Source organism: Phaseolus vulgaris, chromosome 8 (genome assembly GCF_000499845.2).
Source record: "Phaseolus vulgaris cultivar G19833 chromosome 8, P. vulgaris v2.0, whole genome shotgun sequence".
NCBI classification, from domain to species: domain Eukaryota; kingdom Viridiplantae; phylum Streptophyta; class Magnoliopsida; order Fabales; family Fabaceae; genus Phaseolus; species Phaseolus vulgaris.
Window position 1 is genome coordinate 5,684,774 of NC_023752.2, and position 13,302 is coordinate 5,698,075.

General features: G+C 32.2%; 3 protein-coding genes and 1 non-coding gene across 7 annotated transcripts; all 4 read right to left on the minus strand.

Annotated features, from left to right (window-relative positions):
- Nucleotides 1–669: 669 nt before the first annotated feature.
- Nucleotides 670–3,778, minus strand: LOC137823491 (uncharacterized). Of its 2 annotated transcripts, none has more exons than XM_068628660.1 (4): nucleotides 3,639–3,778; nucleotides 1,567–1,654; nucleotides 1,202–1,281; nucleotides 670–1,111 (listed from the first exon to the last, which is right to left on the minus strand). In XM_068628660.1, the coding sequence occupies exons 2-4, from the start codon at nucleotides 1,636–1,638 to the stop codon at nucleotides 850–852; spliced, it is 414 nt and encodes a 137-aa protein (XP_068484761.1). In that variant the 5' UTR covers nucleotides 1,639–1,654; nucleotides 3,639–3,778; the 3' UTR covers nucleotides 670–849. The 2 variants fall into 2 exon arrangements, with proteins under 2 accessions (XP_068484761.1, XP_068484760.1); XM_068628659.1 differs by having other exon boundaries at nucleotides 3,435–3,727.
- A 207-nt stretch (nucleotides 3,779–3,985) lies between these two features.
- On the minus strand, nucleotides 3,986–4,088 carry LOC137827336 (U6 spliceosomal RNA). The gene has a single exon (XR_011083727.1). It is a non-coding gene; the product is annotated as a U6 spliceosomal RNA (small nuclear RNA).
- Nucleotides 4,089–4,716: 628 nt separating this feature from the next.
- On the minus strand, nucleotides 4,717–8,092 carry LOC137823490 (rop guanine nucleotide exchange factor 3-like). Of its 3 annotated transcripts, XM_068628657.1 has the most exons (9): nucleotides 7,825–8,041; nucleotides 7,428–7,740; nucleotides 7,207–7,326; nucleotides 6,841–6,995; nucleotides 6,677–6,751; nucleotides 6,286–6,576; nucleotides 5,795–5,950; nucleotides 5,243–5,587; nucleotides 4,717–5,013 (listed from the first exon to the last, which is right to left on the minus strand). In XM_068628657.1, exons 2-9 carry the CDS (start codon nucleotides 7,702–7,704, stop codon nucleotides 4,891–4,893), a joined length of 1,542 nt encoding a protein of 513 aa, XP_068484758.1. In that variant the 5' UTR covers nucleotides 7,705–7,740; nucleotides 7,825–8,041; the 3' UTR covers nucleotides 4,717–4,890. The 3 variants fall into 3 exon arrangements, with proteins under 3 accessions (XP_068484758.1, XP_068484757.1, XP_068484759.1); XM_068628656.1 differs by having other exon boundaries at nucleotides 7,428–8,092; XM_068628658.1 differs by lacking the exon at nucleotides 5,795–5,950 and having other exon boundaries at nucleotides 7,825–8,075.
- A 2,981-nt stretch (nucleotides 8,093–11,073) lies between these two features.
- LOC137825019 (gibberellin 20-oxidase-like protein) lies at nucleotides 11,074–12,569 on the minus strand. Its single transcript, XM_068630691.1, has 2 exons — nucleotides 12,178–12,569; nucleotides 11,074–11,931 (listed from the first exon to the last, which is right to left on the minus strand). Exons 1-2 carry the CDS (start codon nucleotides 12,531–12,533, stop codon nucleotides 11,331–11,333), a joined length of 957 nt encoding a protein of 318 aa, XP_068486792.1. The 5' UTR covers nucleotides 12,534–12,569; the 3' UTR covers nucleotides 11,074–11,330.
- Nucleotides 12,570–13,302: the final 733 nt, after the last annotated feature.

The following is a 13,302-nucleotide window of genomic DNA, read 5'->3' on the forward strand; positions in this document are numbered from 1 at the left end:
TTATTGTTCTTGCTTTTGCTTTCTTTCCTGAATTAATATTTTATTAATATTAACCCAATTCACCCTTTAGATAGATTAGACAAAAACTTAAATTTATATCACATGGCAAGTATATTTTTATTAATTAATTAAAGTGTATTTGGTATAAATAATGATGCTTCTGCAGTTTTTGGCATATATTACAGGTGTACGTGATCCAAAATGTTTATTAGTTGCAAATTGAATGTTACAATTATATAAGCTAGAAAGTTGGTTCTCTTCTGAATGGCCAAGTTCAAGCCAAATAGTTGGGATAATTTTATAAACATTATATATATATATATATATATAAATACTAAACATGAGTTTTAGTATTATCCTTTAAAAAGAAAAGTGTTTGTAGCAAAACCTTCATTCAGTTATTAGTGAACAAATGTGTCAATAATGAGCCAAGTCGAATAACTGGTATAAAGTAACACATTAACGTGAGTTTCAGATTTTGTTTTCTGGGGTCGAGTCACTAGTTTTGTATCAAACAATTTATGCTAATATTTTCCCATTCACTATAGCGGTTACAATACGTAAGGATCTGCACCAAGGAATGATTCCTCAAGCTGATCTACCAATGAAAAACACAGATTTCATGCACCAAGTAAAAAACATTATGTAAATTGAGTATACACTAATCTGTGTTCCCAACAAAAGACACCGATTCTTCATTGAAATTAGTATTACATAAAATATATGTTCTCAACTGTCAAAATGTCAATCAAGAAAAATATATTAAGCCAAAATTCCAAAATTCCAAAAGGCAAATGCAAAATGTGATACTTTACAGCCTTAGAGCAAAAAAGAAGTGATCAGTAAATGTCACTTCTGCTTCTTATTTGGCCATATAGACGAGGGCAAAGGCAGTTTTGGCTTCCTCTTAGCAAACGCATTAGTTCTGCTATCTAACTCCTCGCTCTCTTCATCGTCATCTAAATCATCTCTAGCAATTGTGGCAGACTCCTTAGCAATATTTGCTGCTTTTCTTTTTTCAGCACTCAATTTGGCATACAACTTCTTTTCCACAGGGTCATCAGAAGGTACAAATTTTGATTGGCGTGAAACTCTTGCACCTAGACCAAGCCTATAAAGTTGTGTGATAGTATAACATAAGCAATATATCATGACAAACAAACAAATGCATCATAACACAAAGGATAGATTTGCTACTGACCCGGAAGGTCTACCCTCTAAATCCGCATTTGTTCTATGATCATCTGCATCTTTGCTCATATTATTTACCCATAACTCGGCCTGCCAATCAGAATGGTTGACGTTTAAGTACATGTATAAGTAGTAAATTAACTATATTTTGATATAAATCAAGAAGAGCAATTCGTTCAGTATGATGGAAATCACTTTAGTATACAATAAGTTCCAATCTTTAAGCAAGCTACTTTACCAACTAGTCACACACACGTTTAATAAAATGTTGCTGTTAGTGTAAGGCAATCATCTGCATGAATGAACATTAATACTGCATAAAACGATTTGACAACCACAAATTACATATGGCAAGAGGGGTAAAAAATTGCTTACCAATTTCAATGCCTTATCCAACTTAAAAATTTGGGGAGCGCCAGTTTTCTTGGATGTTGCTGTGACACTCATTGCAAGTTCCTGTGCCCTGATAAATTGAAAAGAAAGAATTAATATACACTCATACTACTATATTTTAAATATTTGAAAACATGATATTTTAAAAAAAATTGCTTACATACATATACATGCTTTCTATTCTGACATATATATATTCCTTAATTCAACCAGCCAATAAATTTTAGTATTCCAATAACTAGCGGGCAACTTGCTCCCACCTAGTAGGATGTGGGGAGTATAGGGGGTACATGCACGCAACAGTACAGAGGTTCTCAGGATTTGAAGTCTTGAACTCCGTATCACAAGACTCACTCATGCACGGAGAAAAAAAAAACTTATTTTAAACAATTTTTAAAGAGTAAAAGCTATTTCATAATTTTAGTTTGGATGAAATATTTCACACAGCCACTTAATAGTTACTATCATGAAGTTTTCTTTACTCACTAGTACTAAAATCTAACCAAACATACTTCTAGTGCTTTAGCTTCACACAAATATCACTGCAGAAACATTCTACAAGTTGTAAAATGACATATTAAGAATACCTATCTCAAGATTATAGTGTGTTGTACTTGCATAGAGGCAAGATTAGACATGGTAGAGAGAAATTGAGGGACGGACAAAGGAGCACAAAGAAGAACAGAGGGCCGAAGTGTGTGAAAAGGAACTCAAAGAATTACATCACAAACTGCAAGAAGCCAAAATGAAAGATCAAAGATCTCTCGTAAAACTTGATGCATATATCTGAGAATGGAATTAAATGGGAGAAGTTCTTCTCCAGACAGATCAGTAAATGAAATACCCTAAAATAAGGTTGAAGATGAAGAATATCTAGACCAAAGGGAAGACCAGCGAAGAAAGCTCAATAAACCATAGTTTGGTGAGGAGGATGCTTTCAGATGGGCAACAGAGTAGAGAGGCACTTCAACCTCAAGGGAGTCTGGGTTAGGGAAAACCTTCAGCTGGTTTCGATAGTGGAGGTCATTCACTACTATTCAATGTTGATAAAATTTAAGTGTGTGGTGATTATGAGATTTCACCCTTGATGGTGTGAAACCAATATGAAATCTAGTTGGGAACAAACTACTTTTGTTAAGAAAATCAGAGAACATGTCATTAGTGAAGCTGCACCCTCATCTTCCTCTGATCTCACACAGCTAGGCTGACTATAGACCTAGTCTTCCCAAACTCCTCCAGCTCAAATGAGCCCCTCCTTGTTCTTCCTTTGGTTGGCACTTTTTCTCAAATAATATTAAAATTTTCTTGCAATATGGTCCACACTCTATATGAACAACATCGTTACAAACCTCACCAAGCACCGCCTATTATGAAGTGCAACAAAAATCTAAAAATGAAAATCACACCTATATTATCAAGTGCTAATGCTTACAAACTTGTGGCCGACAATTTACAAGATGCAAGAATCTTAACTGCAAGTGTTGAAGCCATATCCAACAATAATAAATTATAGTTAAAAATACAAATACACAAAGGACACTTATTTAAAGAAACAACCGACCATTAGAATCATCTAAAAATCTAAATTTTATCATCAAATCCAAGTTATACTCTAGATGAAGCTGAACAACCAATTGCCATCGTCTACAAAATCAAATACTGTTTTTAGCAGTGAGAGAGTCAGTTTAAGATTTTTCTTTATTAATTTTCTGTTTCAATTTTATTTTAAAAAATGTCTTTTTTATTTTATTTTTTGTGAATGCTTGAATGGCTCAACCAACCAGTACAGAAGCAGAGTGAAGACATAGCAAATTAAAACCATTCAGAATGTTTAATCAAAGTGTTGGAACCTTCTACGCATCCTGTGCCTCAGCCACTGTTCGAAACCCCAAAACCACCAAACCCCGACAGCTACAACCCACATGCCGTGACTCACCCACAACCACAAACCCTAATAGCTACAACCCAAATCGTATGCCCCAAACCCTGACAGCTACAACCAAGGTTAAATATGCTGGAATTGTTGTAGGGTTTAGGAATCATGCAGAACGCACCTGGCTAACAATTCCGTGGTTCAGTAGTTCCCTCTTCCAACTTTGTGTTCGTTTTGGGAGTTGATGTTTTCTTCTCCTATCACACCAACGGATCTGTGTTTCTCAGTATTTGGATAGTTGGGTCAAAATTCCAACAACTTTTTTTTTTATATATAAATAATCAAATAAAGAATAGTAGTGTAAAAGTATAATATAAAAAAAGAAACTACTTAAAAAACAGTATATTATTTAGAGGTATTTAAATATAAATTTTCAAGTAAATTCATTAAAAAAAATGCGGTTAAGAAAAAAATAAAAAAAAATTCAAATAAAGAATAGTAGTGTAAAGGTCAAGAAAAAAAAATAAAAAAAATTTGGACCATTTCTCGATTTGTGCGTGTCATCCTTGCGCAGGGGCCATGCTAATCTTCTCTGTATCGTTCCAATTTTATCGGATGTCCCCGAAGGGACAATGTCAGTGGTTGGCCAGTTGTTTATAAACTCGAAAACTATGTTGCGTTTAGATGATGTGGGACTTGAATGGGAATTATACAACCTACTTTCACATAAAGGAAAACTAAACAAAACAAAAACTAAACACTCTTGAAGTAATGTTGAGTTTACAGGCCCAAGCAAACAAGAATCATCTCTCAATAAAAAATCAAAGAAAGATCCGAATATTTAACTCATTTTGTTTTATTCAAGAATCGATTGTGAAGGTATAACTCATTTAGCCTGGTCGCCTATAATGACTCTGTTCTAAATACTGCACACCCTACACCACTGATGTGATGTAGCACTTGGAGAAATACTTGACATGATGGTAAATAACATCTATAACACTTGATTAAATATATTTAATCAAAAGTAGGGTGCAGAGTTATGATATGGTTACCTATAGATAGATGATGCTACTAAGTAATAAAGATTGATAGATATAAGTTCTTGTGTCCACAAAAAATAATATATTAAAAGAGAGAAAATGCATCTTCCTTCTTCTTTATTCATGAGGACTGTGGATTTTTTCTCTCAAGATGAGCACTGATCAGCATCTTTTTTTGTCAATATTATTCACTCAAGCTAAAATGCTTAAAGGGTGTAAAAAATGTCATCTCTCTGTTGCATTTAACAATCAGATACACATATACAAGTTCATATATATATATATATATATTTGTTTTCATATAATCATCTAATGTCTTTCTTCATCCTACGTAAACATATAGTTTACAGAAGATTATTGGATGGAAAACAACAAACATCTTTCTAGTTTCTAAACCTCTCGATTCCTCATTGATCTATCTACGTAAAGAACATCTTCAATCCATGCAACAATGTTGAATGCTAGGCCTTCCAAAACTCTTGAATAACTCTCTAGTACTGCTTTCCCTACATCCTGCAAAACAGAATCACCATTCTTAGTTCATGATCCCAAATTTAAAATATTAAGTACCCGCATGATATTTCTCATTTTTTTTAACAATTCCAATATACTCAATGGCAATTTCATCCAAAGGCAATTAAATTTTGAAAATTGTTTTCAAGGAAACAATGATACTCTCCTGGCCTTATGTTATCTCTGATTGCTGCAGAAATGATAAAACTTCATAGTTTGCTTAACTTACCCGGTTGTATTGGATCTTGCATGTGTCTAAAGAAGTTTGTGAAAGTTCAGGATATCTTTGCTTCAGGCAAAGCAATAAAGACTCAGCTCTCTCAGCCAAGGTGTAGTTTTTGTCCTTACTCTCTGTCTCTTCAATGAGATCCTTTATTTTGCTCCATGATGACTTTGAATGGCTCAGACAAGCCTTGCGTCTCCATGTGTACATTGATGATTCAACCCTGTCTGCTAACTCAAGTGCTTCACGATCAGAACTTATTTTGAGACAGTCAAGAAGTTGTTCAGGTGAGAATTTGTCTGCACTATACATGTAGTGGTAAATTGAGTCCCCTAGACTTGATCTTCCGCTCTGAAGACATTCATGTTTGAAAAAGAGTAAAAGAAGAAAGATTAGAGTATAGTCATTTTGATAAAACTGATGTGAATGCATATACTGTTTATGGCAACATGCAAACTATTCTTCTCCTGCATTAACTTAATCAGTCATTCAATTTTAATGATTAATTTGAAGGCATGAGATTAATAAAATCTAATCGGATTTCATTGATATTGGTACCTTAATTGAAACTATATCATCCCGTTTTCTACAAGACTCGGCTGCTATTATTGGCTTCCATAAAAGGCTTATGAAATTTGATGATAAATTCCAAGACATTTGCTTTATGGGGTCACATTTAATTGAATCCTCAATCACTTGGCAATAGAATTTCAGCTGGAAAAAAAGAGATGCAGACTTGTTAGAGATGGAGTTGTTTAGAGATTACTTACTACTTGGTTGGAGATTAATTAGTATTTGGTTAGTGTTCTTCCTGGTGGCCTCTCTGACATGTCAAAAAAGGTAGTTAGTTTCTACTTGGCTAATTAATATAAATGGCTTGATGCAGGTTCAATGTAACTATCTTTTACCCATTCAATCAAATATCAATTTTATTTTTATCTTATCTCTCTTCTAAACTTTCTTTCATAACAAAGACTCATTCTGAGATCTCAACTTTCAGAAACAGAAAATCTCATCTTTAACAGTAAGGATTTCCAATGTGGACTAACCTTGGGAAGATCATCTATATAATTTTCCGGGATATCTATTTCTGCAAGAACATTGCTGTTTATTGCCATGGCTGCTTTATGAATTTGATTAGCACAATCCCTTTTCTCTATCAGATGCTTTTTTGACATGTCAGAGAGGCCACCAGGAAGAACACAAGGAACCGGCAACCACCATTTCTCATCTTTCCTTGGAACAATTTTTCGACATGATCCCCCACGTAATCGACTCGAATTCCCTGGTATGTTCTCTGCATACCAAAATTCAGTGTCCTGGAAAGTATCTAATATTTCCTGCAAACAATGTTGTGTTTATCATGTTAGTCACAACAACAAGAAATCTTGATGAAAACTGAGATGTTATATACAAGAAAGCAATTGAGATTTGTCTTACTATGAGCATTGTATCAAGCTTCTGCAGTGCAGGGAGGTTGATGTAGATGTCTGACCTTGGCCTGCTTTTCATCATCTGAAAGAGAACATCGAATGACGTTATATACATTTAGAGATGCCAAACAAGTTCCATTGAAGTTAATGGTTATCATTTAGCAAACTCACCTCCACAATTGTGCCATCTTCTAAATATTGTGCAGTTGGAGCAAATTCTTGTATGTAGTCACACACTGATAAGAGAACCTTCATTTCCCTTTTCCACATAGCCTTCTTCTCAGGCTTTAGTGGTTCCAACCTTAAACTTTGTCCGAATATAGTTGCTGCAGAATGCCCAAATCAAACACATTCAAGGCTAATAAATTTCACAAACAAACATGAGAAATGCTGGCAACTTACAAACTCAATAAAACATTCTTTTCAACACCCTATTATATGTTCCAATAATTTATAGGCAACAGTAAAGAGTGTGTTACATTTCTCAACCTTTTAAAATAGCTGTGCTATTGACTATTGATAAAGTTAAAAACTTACCATAGAGATTGGTAATGGCATTTGAGATTGTAACTGCAGTACAAACACCTTTTCCACTACCAGACATGTCCTCTCCCAGCAAAAGCTTTGCAAATCTTTCCTTCATCAGTTCAAGCTCGGCTAAAGTGGACAAAATTACGTCAATCACTTCTATTATACTCATTCAAAGTGTCCTAAAACATCACTATTAGTTACATAAGCAATGAAAAATGCAAACCTACCTGAATCCAAGAGATCACTGCCGCCAAGTTCATCATCAATTGAATGCTTGCGCAGCTTCATTCCTAGCTTTGAAAGAACATCTTGCTTAGCCCTCCACCGAGAAGGTGAAGGTTCACTGGCATAGCTACTGTCATCTACAGTCTCAGACTCTGAGCTTGTCCAATTTTGGCAATATGCAAAAGAATCTCGACTCATTGGGGAAAAAGCAAGAGTATTGGAAGGTGAAGGGTGATAACCCATCTCAGGATTTTCATCTAAGTTGGATAATTTATCCATTTTAGCTCAACAATATGTGATTAGCTTCTTCAACACCTGCGCATAAACACGAAGGTCAAGTCACAAGTTGAGCTTGTGGCCTCTAAATTTCAATTACTTCATCATCACTCTGAGACATACTATATAGGATGTAAAGGCATGGCATGCAACTTAGCTTTAAGAGATACAATTTCCATTGAAATCAAACTAAAGTATAGAAAACAAAAGGGGAAAAAAGGGTGATCAAAAGAAAAAGCAGATTAATTTGAATGTTCTTGTCTTGTCCTATAGAAAAAAAGAAGAAGCAAAATCTCTTCTTGTGTTCACTGAAGAACGCAGCAAAAGGGCTGTGAAGAACAAAAAAAAGCAATGTTGGACAACTTTCCGAGGTTGAAACTAACTGAAATTCAAAACTTCAAAGATAACGGTTGGCCATAAAGGAAGGGTCCCCAGCATTGTTTTCTGTGTAAGCTTTTAATGTGTTAGATTTGAATTTGAAGTTTAAACTATAACTAGTTAAACTAGGTTTTGAAGTTCCCTCCTAAGCGTTTGCACCTTTTTCTTCTTCCATGAACACTTTCCATGCAAAAAGCAAAATTATTGGTGTTCCTCTACTGTAATAATAGATTAATCATTGAATTGTCCAACTAAAAAAGACAGACCAAGTTGCAGAAATTGCCCAATTATCGGGTAGATTGGACAAATGCAAGGCTTTTACTAGTTGAAAATGAAGCCTAGATAATTTTGCTTCATGGGTCTGTGCACAGTTAAAAAAGTGTTACACACTCTGATAATTTTGTATTTTTTTTATAACTACATTTAAATAAACTCATATTGAAAGTAAGAAAGGAATAATAAAAGATTATACAAAATGTCAAAATATTTGACATTGGAGAGCCCTTTGCATATAATTAATAATTCCATTTTAATAAAGAAAGTAATAAGAAGGCACAATATAAAATTATACAAAATGCTAAAATATTAGAAAATGAAAAGTCGTCTGCATATGCTTTTTTGTATAATTGTATTTAAAAAAACTTAGATGAAGTAAGAAAGAAATAATATAAAATTATACAAAATATAAAAATATTAAAAAAACAGAAAGTCGTTTGCATATACTTTTGTTTTGAGTTTGAAAATATTAAAGAAAGGAATGTTCTTTGGATAGCGAAGGCGCAGGCCAAAGTACAAAAACCCCTGCTTCAGTTCAAAATTATTAAATAATTACTACGATATTTGATTAGTTTCTCTATTATATATTTTTTAATAATACACTAAATTACTTAATTCAATTTAATAAAAAACATTTTAATTTCTACTAAACGGTAAATATTTTACTCCTTGACATAACTGTCACTAAATTATAGTCATAAGTTATTAAAAGTATAAACAAAGATTGAATAATTGATCTTCATTTCATAATTATATAAATTAAAATTAAATTTTTAGAAACAAAATGATGGGTGCTTACTAATTTCAAAAAGTAAAAACATTTGACAATTTTTTAATGAGGTTTCTATCAAACATATGAACCAATTATAACCAAATGTGTATGCACTTTTATAATAAAAATACAATTGTTTGAAAATCTATTTAAGATTCCGAAAAAAAGTTGATGAATTATTAATTAAAATGTAGTTGAATGTGAAGGACAAGAACCAAAAACAAGTTACAGCATTTACACATTCAATTATTTCCTGCATAGTGTTTACTTTTTATTATCCTGAAAAATACAATATGTTTCTAGCTGTCTGTATTTAATATTGTTGCCAATTTTGCTTTTCTTGATGGAAATTTAGTAGAACTAAAGGGTATGAATAAAATTAAAATTGATGAAGAAAAGAAACCCTAATTTGGTCTAAATGAATCTTTATTAGAAATAATTGTAACTAATTGTTTGATCCTGAGCTATAGTTTATGGAGAAAATGGAAAATAGTTTTGTTGAAGGCACCAAAACGTGCATCCCATTTCTCACTATCTGTTAGACTATCATTTTATGCATACTCTTTAAATATATGCATTTCAAGGATTCATTTATGTGTTATATATGTTTATAAAATTATATTAACTAATTATTTTTTATTTTAAAAATGATTTTTGATTTAATCATTTTCTTGCCGTCTCCATGCTTTGGAAATATACAAAAACTAAGAAGATGCAAGTTTGAAGATTATCCAATAATGAATAAAACGAAGCACGTATATTTCACTAAACAACAAATTAATGTTTAGTATTAATAAAAGTTTTGATGATAACAGTGAAAATTACACTAATTAGTAAATAGTGTCAAATTTGTATTGTAAATGTATAAAATCTAAACCATTAATGCTAATCACTAGTATTAGTTATTGAAGGTGAATTATATGTAACGTGGACTTGTAATTAATTTTTAAATTAAAATTCCATTAAGGTAGTTTAATGTCACTACAAGAAAATCATGAATTAGAAACCAATTTTTAGAGACCAAAATATTAGTTGCAATAGTAACTAGATCAGAGAACATTTTAGAAATTAAAAAAAATAAAATTGATTTCTATTATTATGGTTTTAACTAACAAATATTTAGATTCTAAATTTGGTAGCAAAAACCTTGGTAATTAGATACCAATTTAAAAATCATTTAACAATAATAGAAACTAATTTAGAAACCAAAAAATTATTTAGTCCCTAAAATGATCTCTAATTTAGTCATTATAACAACTAATTATTTTTTATTTCTAAAATTGATTTCTATTTCATGATTTTCTTGTAGGGCGTGATCAAACTCATGTTAAATGTTAATATGTTTTTATTTTTAAATTTATTTAATTTAGTATTAGTTAAGTTAACGTTAAATAAAATCCATTTTTAATAGTAGTTTAATGAGCGTTGGTGTGACAGACTTTAATGAGAGTACTTTTAACAAATTTCTTATACATTGCTCGTATTCTCAACAAAATAAAACATAATAAAAGATTACGGTGAATAATGATGAGTATGAATGAAGATGATGAGTATGAGTAAAGAAGAATAATGTGGATGAAGGAAATAAACATTGATAAGGAGATGAGAATCTTTTGAAAGAGATGAATGTGGATAAAGAAATAAATAAATAAAATAAATGTAAATAAAAAATATGAGTATGAGAAAATATAGGAGGATATAACATAAACATAATTTTTTAATATTTTGTTAGTGATTTATAAATATTACTTGTATAAAAATAATGTGATTTTATTTATATTTTACTTTGACATTAAAATATTTGTATAAAAATATTGAAAAAATAGTTTTAAACAACTACCTCCTATTAACCTCAGACTGCATAATTTCTTCTGATTTCACAAGGAGAACACTGGAAAATCCAAAACTCAAACATATGAATAAACTAATATTGTAGACTAGCACAGTCAAATGTAACAAGCAATTATTATTATCTGCTTGATTAACACTGATGATGAAGAACCACTATAAATTTGTCATATAGATGGCCTTAGATATATGGTTCCATGGTCATACCCATTATCTAACATTAATCAGTAAGTAATTAGTGTAAACATGGTGGATTTACACTATTCAACAACACAGAATAATAGCATATATCAATTTTCTATATAACTAAACTATCTTAATTAGTATACATATCAGCATAACTTTTGCAACATTACTATTGAACCTTGATCCCAGCAAAGTCTCTGACTGTGAAACCCACCTTATCAAATCTTCCCTTTTCATTGTTCTCTCTAAATTTCAAATAATCCAAGCACACAAAGGGTTTGTACTTTCTCTTGTTTCCTTCTCCAACAACTTCATCTGGTGCCAAAATCACCTTGTCATTTTCAAAGCACCAAAAGAATGCAAGAGAAAACCTGTTGAAATGGTTCTTCAGAAGAACTCTGTGTTCTGAAGACCTTAGTTTGTCATTGCTCCATGCCTGCAACATATCCCCTATGTTCACCACTAGGGTTCCCTCAGATGGGCTTATACCTATCCACTCTCCCTCATTTGATCTCACTTGAAGCCCTCCTATCTCATCTTGATATAAGATGGTAATACAACTCATATCAGTGTGCATTCCAAGCCCCTCAACTTCCTCTTCCATAAAATCTGGAACTGAGTAATTGTTTATTCTCAAATAACCCTGGCACTTCTTGAACTCACAATCATAAAACTTCTTCTCAATGCCTTCCCCTATGCTCATCAACACAATCTTCATAATTCTCTTTGACAAATCTTCCATCTTAGTACAATATTCTTTCATCATCACACTGCTTAAAACACACACAAAAAGAAGAAATAAAATATGTCTTCCATTTTATAGAATCTCTTTCATTCAATTTCTGTCAAAGTTTACAAATATTTAAGTTGTTATGAGAAATATTCAGATTTATTAAGTGTTTATGAAAAAATTATGTAATTGTGATGTAAATAAAATTAAGGAGGCAAAGAAAGAGACACCAAAATAGTTTAAAGTGAAAGCTTAATGTGAAACAATGCACACACACATTGATTACCTGAATTTGCAGTCCTTTTTGTCAAAGAGAATTTCAGCAGAACTATTGGCAGAAACATAAAAGTTGGGTCCATTAACTCGGAGGCTCTCAAAGAATGGAGAGGCAATGAAATGAGGGGTGTAAGATTTCAAAGATGAGAAGGGACCAAGTCTAAGTTTAGTATCAGAAGGAAGGCTGAAGAGGTGTTTGGACAGTGATTGTATATGGCTGCAAAGTTCTTTGGAGATTCCATGGTTGATTATGTAGAAAAAACCCCAATCTTTGCTTGCTTTATAGAGAGAGAATAGAGAAGATGGCTGCAGTGACTGAGAAAGATCTAAAATGGGAATGCTATCATGAGATTTAGGGTTAGACATAATAATGGCTGGTGTATGAGTAGAGGCATAGAATAGCATATTGCCATCTAAATTTTGGTTACTCAATATATATAGAAAGTAGGTAACAACATAGAACACTATTTCATTCTATTGTTTATTTTTCTGTGAAACTAATCATTAGAGTGGAAGAATGGAATGAGAAGATAATGTTGAAAGGACAAGTATATGTTGTTTTTTTGTGAATTAATGGAAGTGTCACCAAAACATAAAAACTGCGGTTGGTGCCTACAATTGTATGATATGACTGGAAATTGGTTTTGAAAGTGTGGACTGATTGATTATGGACAATGATGAGGGTCTATGACCTTAATCACAATTAGGTGCTACCATTTTGAAAAGGCCATTCATGATACCTTCCACTTCAACTTTTATCTGTTGCAAATGATACACTCACAAAATCACTTTGAGGGGCATAATAGGGTTGACCTATAAATTGAACAATGATTGACTCAAGGAGGGTCCTACCCATTTTCTTAAAATATGCATTTTTCCATTTGTATTTTGCAAACCTCAATGAAACTCCATTATGTCTTAAATGAATCACTCGTGTACTCCTTTGATGGCTTTTGTTATATAAGCTGTAAAAGCCGAAAAGGATTCTTGTGAGAGATGATGAAGATATCATAGATGTTGAAGTTATTTGAGGGGTTTTATTTCAAAGCATTCGAATAATATTAGAGATGTGTTCATCATAATTTCAATTTACTTTATTTTTTACATTATAAGTAGATGTAATCTTCTAGTTCAC

Coding starts and splice junctions, on each gene's coding strand:
- LOC137823490 (XM_068628656.1), bottom strand. CDS start 7,704: ATGGATAAATTATCCAACTTAGATGAAAATCCTGAGATGGGTTATCAC. Junction 7,327..7,427: donor CAGTGATCTCTTGGATTCAG/GTAGGTTTGCAT, acceptor TGTCCACTTTAG/CCGAGCTTGAACTGATGAAG. Junction 6,752..6,840: donor AAGATGGCACAATTGTGGAG/GTGAGTTTGCTA, acceptor GTTCTCTTTCAG/ATGATGAAAAGCAGGCCAAG.
- LOC137823491 (XM_068628659.1), bottom strand. CDS start 3,508: ATGTGGGTTGTAGCTGTCGGGGTTTGGTGGTTTTGGGGTTTCGAACAG. Junction 1,655..3,434: donor AGGCACAGGATGCGTAGAAG/GTTCCAACACTT, acceptor TCAATTTATCAG/GGCACAGGAACTTGCAATGA. Junction 1,282..1,566: donor TGGATAAGGCATTGAAATTG/GTAAGCAATTTT, acceptor TCTGATTGGCAG/GCCGAGTTATGGGTAAATAA.
- LOC137825019 (XM_068630691.1), bottom strand. CDS start 12,533: ATGTCTAACCCTAAATCTCATGATAGCATTCCCATTTTAGATCTTTCT. Junction 11,932..12,177: donor AAAAAGGACTGCAAATTCAG/GTAATCAATGTG, acceptor TGTTTTAAGCAG/TGTGATGATGAAAGAATATT.